We start from the raw sequence: 4229 nt of genomic DNA, 5'->3' as shown, positions 1-4229 counted from the left end.
GTCCTCGCGCGTCCTGATCAGGAGGAGTGGTCGAGCGGAGCAAGGGCCGGCAGAACCAAGCGGCAACCAAGGCCAGGCAACCGCCGGCCGCACCGCGCGCGTCCAGAACCGCCCCGCCCCGCCCGTCCCCGCCGTGGCATGGGGTGGCCGGTGCGCGTTCGGAGGCCCCCGGTGCTGCAGTCCAAGCTGCTGTGCCTGTCCCTGCTCTACCTCCTCACCACGCTCCCGCCCGCGCTCTACGTCTCCTTCACCGACCCCGGCCGCCGCGGCTGCCTCCGCCTCCTGCCCTTCCCCTCCCCACCCAAGCCGCTCTTCCGATACCCGCCCGGCTACGGCGAGCACAGGCACGCCCTGCCCACCCCGCGCGCGCTCTGCTCCAACCCCGTCGCCTTCGCAGGTCCGGTCCGGCAAGAGTTGCACCGCACTGCACGCACCCGTGGCCGTCTGGCCCCGAGCGATCTTCGTTCTCTCGTTGCTTGCGTGGCGCATCTTCCTTTCCCGTTTTCGTGTTTCGTCGCATGAGGCGATGATGACCCGCGTAACGATCGGAGTCATCTGCATCGCCTTTGACAAGTCTGCCTCATCGCCGTGGTTGTTCGTTTCATTTTGGATAGATTTGAAATTTATATGCACCGGTTTCAAATTGTACGTCGTTTTGACTTTACCAAGTGCATAGTTTCGTACGTTTAAAAAAAATGCATAGTTTCGTGGTATAGGAAAAGCTATTTGTCAAGAAAAGTCAAAATGAATTACGATTTGCAACTGATGTTAGTTTGGCGTTTTCTCATTTGACTTGGTGTTTGTGGAACATAAGTCTCGGATCATGTCAGTTGCCATGCGTATGCTCTTTGCTAGGTGTAGTGAATAGTGATGCTCAGGTGTTCTTTCTCCCCCTAAAAAAGGATCTTTTACACTCACTGCTTGAGCAGACTACAAGACTGCCTTGGAAGAGATCCATGGCCTCTGCCGCAACACCTCGGCGTCCCCTGCGTTGCGGTACCAGAATGGCAGGAGGGCCACGTTTGCAGGGAACTTCTCGGCCGAGGAACGGAGATCCTTCTTCAGCCACACCGACGACCAAGTGGCGATTCCCTGCGGGTTCTTCCGGGAATTTCCCGTCCCAGAACATGGTGAGCTCCTTGATCTAACTAATCACATTCACACGCATGGAGAACTGGAGATTTCGCCGCGATCGCGCTCATAATTTGGGGAGCATTCGAGTGGCGGGTGGCTAGTTATCTCTTGTGATCGCGCGCCATTATTTCGCCTTTGGATGCAAGACAAATGATACACAAGTGCTTTTGCTGTCGCGATGCAATCATAAAGAACATCACTGAATATTTTAACGTTGACGACTTTCAGACAGATTGGCCATGGAGAAGTGCAGGGGCGTGGTGGTGGCGTCGGCGATCATGAACGACTACGACAAGGTCCGGCAGCCCAGGGGACTGGGTTCCGAGACGCTACGCACGGCGTGCTTCTTCCTATTCATCGACGACGCCACCCGCGGGGTCCTCGCGCGGCAGGGCGTCCTTCCTGCTCACGACGCTCGTGGCGGCGGCGGCGGCAAACACACCACCGTCGGCGCGTGGCGCGTGGTGACGCTGGGTGGTCGTCGCGCCGGCGGCGGGCGCCTCCCCTACGAGGACCCGGCGATGAACGGCGTGGTCGCCAAGCACCTGCTGCACCGGCTGTTCCCGAACGCCAGGTTCAGCGTGTGGGTGGACGCCAAGGTGCAGCTCACGGTGGACCCGGCGCTGCTTGTGCACGCGCTCCTGGTCCGCGAGGGCGCGGACGTGGCGGTGTCCAGGCACCCCTTCAACCGCCACACCATGGAGGAGGCCATCGCGACGGCGCGGTGGCGCAAGTGCCGCGACGTCGACGCCGTCAGGGCGCAGATGGAGACCTACTGCGCCAACGGCCTGCAGCCATGGTCCCCCAGCAAGCTTCCATATCCGTCGGGTACGAAATGCAGACGCCGGACGGAGACACGCGATGAGTCCACGGCAGCATTGATTCTGATATCTTCTTGTTCGACGGAACGAACAAGATTTATGACACATGCTGTGCCATGTTCTGATGCAACAAGAACAACACGTCCGTCCAAAATTTCAGAATCTTGAATCGTGACTATTGTACGTGTTGCCATGCTGCAGATGTGCCGGACACGGCGGTCATCATCAGGAGGCACGGCGTGGCCAGCGACCTCTTCTCCTGCCTGCTGTTCAACGAGCTGGAGGCGTTCAGCCCGCGGGACCAGCTCGCGTTCGCCTACGTCAGGGACCACATGAGCCCCAAGCTGAGCATCAACATGTTCGAGGTCGAGGTGTTCGAGCAGATCGCCGTCGAGTACCGGCACAACCTCAAGCCTGGCGGCGGCAGCGGCGGCGGTGGCCGAGGGAAGCAGCAGGGCGGCACCAGGATAGCGTCCTCGAGAGACATCGCCGGGAGCAGCTGCGAGAGGTATCTTCTCAAGATGTGGGGGGAGTCTGCTGACTAAGGCCTTTGCAAAATGCAGGTCCATTCTTTTTTGTAATCTTTTTATTTAAATTTTGTTTGTATGGGTGTGTGTACATATGCTGGCAAACTGCAGGGTAATAATTGACAAACTAGAACATTTTGTAAATAAAATTTACTATGCAAAAAAAAAAAGAATTAGAAAATTTAGTGACAGGCATTGGAATTGAAACGACTTGACAATCACAAGACACACAGATTCATCAGTCATCCCTGGATCAGTCAGCACTCAACAGAAATCTTCAGCGTCAGGCAAACTGCAAGCATGGTGGTGTTATATCAGCTATCAGGCGGTGGAATCTGCTGCCCCCTTGGCTAGCTCGCTCTTGTTCTTGAACTCCTTCCAGGCGTCCATGGCAGTCCTGGTCATCTTCTCGATGTCGTCGGTGGTGGCAGTGTCAGGGGACAGCATGGCTTCCACTGCTATCATCATGTTGATCACAGCCTGAACAAAACATTGAGTGTATTCATTCAGAACATAGAAGTTCAGAAACCCAACGCCGCGTGAGAAAGTAGAAACATTACTAAGTGAAGGTACGGCCTCGAGTCACGTTGGTAGCGGCCTGTAAGCTGCTGGCAAACTTCTTTCGCCCTCTGCCAGTCTCTCTGCGCAACGCATGTCGAAGATAGGGTTCTACTGGGTCAGATCACCAATGGATGAAGCATGCATTAACGTACTGTGAGTTGACACATGTCAAGGAAGATGTGGCAGGTCACCTGGTTGATCAGAACGTCAGTGAGCAGCAACCCGAGGTCAAGCTTCCTTTCCGAGTCGCGGGACGCCGAGAACTCCTTCTGCAGCAGGCTCGTCAGCTTCCCCCTGTCGGTGATATGCTGCGCACGAACTCCACAGCGTTAGCAACTTAGCAAGTTAGCAAGTTAGCATCGGCCAGTGGCTGTGCAATCGATCACTGGCCTGCACTGCACGCGAGTAGCTAGAAAGGGCACACCTCTTTGGTGACTTGCTCAAAGACGAGGTCCATGAGCGTGGCGCGGTCCCGGGGCGAGTCCTCGCGCCGGAACAGCGAGTCCGAGAGCGCGTCCACGCTGGTCTTCATGGTCGCCGCGCCACGCTGCTCCGCGGAGGCGCGGAGCGCGGCGTCGGTGACGGCATTGAGGGCGCACACCATGGCCGGCTGCGTGACGGGGCCGGGGCCGGCGCTCCCGCCGCGCGCCGTCCACGAGACGCCGCCCAGCGCGAGCGCCAGCGCCACGCCGGCGCCCACCCTCAGCGCGGCGTTGGGCAGCGCCGTCGGGCCTCGTCCCTTCGCCGGGACCGCCTGCTTGTTCTGGTGCGGATCGCCCGGCTCCCGCGCCGCCGTCCCCTGGAAGTGGAGGTGGGCGCGCACGGCGCCGCGAACCCTGTGCGCGCCGCGGTGGCGCACGGATAGCGGAGCGGCATTTGCTCCGGTCACCGTGGCGTGCGGCGTGCGGAAAGATGGTTCCATGCGCTTGACTGGATTGTTCAGCTCTGCTTGCGGTCAGATGGTGGGCGATCTTCTCTTCTCCGTTTTCTTTCCATCTTTTGCTTTTATCCATGGCATCATCTTGTGCACCACGCATGCCCCGGCAGCCGGCATGGTGCTTTGCGTCCTCGGCCACCGCAAGCAAGGCATCTAGTGCGCTCTGCCTTTAGCTAATCAACTGAGCTGAACTAGGCCCTAAGCCGGAGTTCTTTTTGATAGATTAGCATGATCATCTAGCAGTAGATC

At 58.2% G+C, this 4229-nt stretch overlaps 2 protein-coding genes across 2 annotated transcripts; one reads left to right on the top strand and one right to left on the bottom strand.

Annotated features, from left to right (window-relative positions):
* Positions 1 to 2635, top strand: LOC136457452 (alkaline ceramidase TOD1-like). Its single transcript, XM_066457478.1, has 4 exons — positions 1 to 397; positions 930 to 1130; positions 1363 to 1962; positions 2157 to 2635. Exons 1-4 carry the CDS (start codon positions 139 to 141, stop codon positions 2498 to 2500), a joined length of 1404 nt encoding a protein of 467 aa, XP_066313575.1. The 5' UTR covers positions 1 to 138; the 3' UTR covers positions 2501 to 2635.
* Positions 2636 to 2803: 168 nt separating this feature from the next.
* LOC136457453 (uncharacterized) lies at positions 2804 to 3998 on the bottom strand. Its single transcript, XM_066457479.1, has 4 exons — positions 3468 to 3998; positions 3235 to 3351; positions 3043 to 3123; positions 2804 to 2962 (listed from the first exon to the last, which is right to left on the bottom strand). Exons 1-4 carry the CDS (start codon positions 3963 to 3965, stop codon positions 2804 to 2806), a joined length of 855 nt encoding a protein of 284 aa, XP_066313576.1. The 5' UTR covers positions 3966 to 3998.
* Between the last annotated feature and the right edge of the window lie 231 nt (positions 3999 to 4229).

The sequence above is a fragment of the Miscanthus floridulus genome, chromosome 6 (assembly GCF_019320115.1).
Source record: "Miscanthus floridulus cultivar M001 chromosome 6, ASM1932011v1, whole genome shotgun sequence".
NCBI classification, from domain to species: Eukaryota; Viridiplantae; Streptophyta; class Magnoliopsida; order Poales; family Poaceae; genus Miscanthus; species Miscanthus floridulus.
Note: the sequence above shows the minus strand (reverse complement) of the source record. Positions and strands in the feature narration are given on the sequence as shown.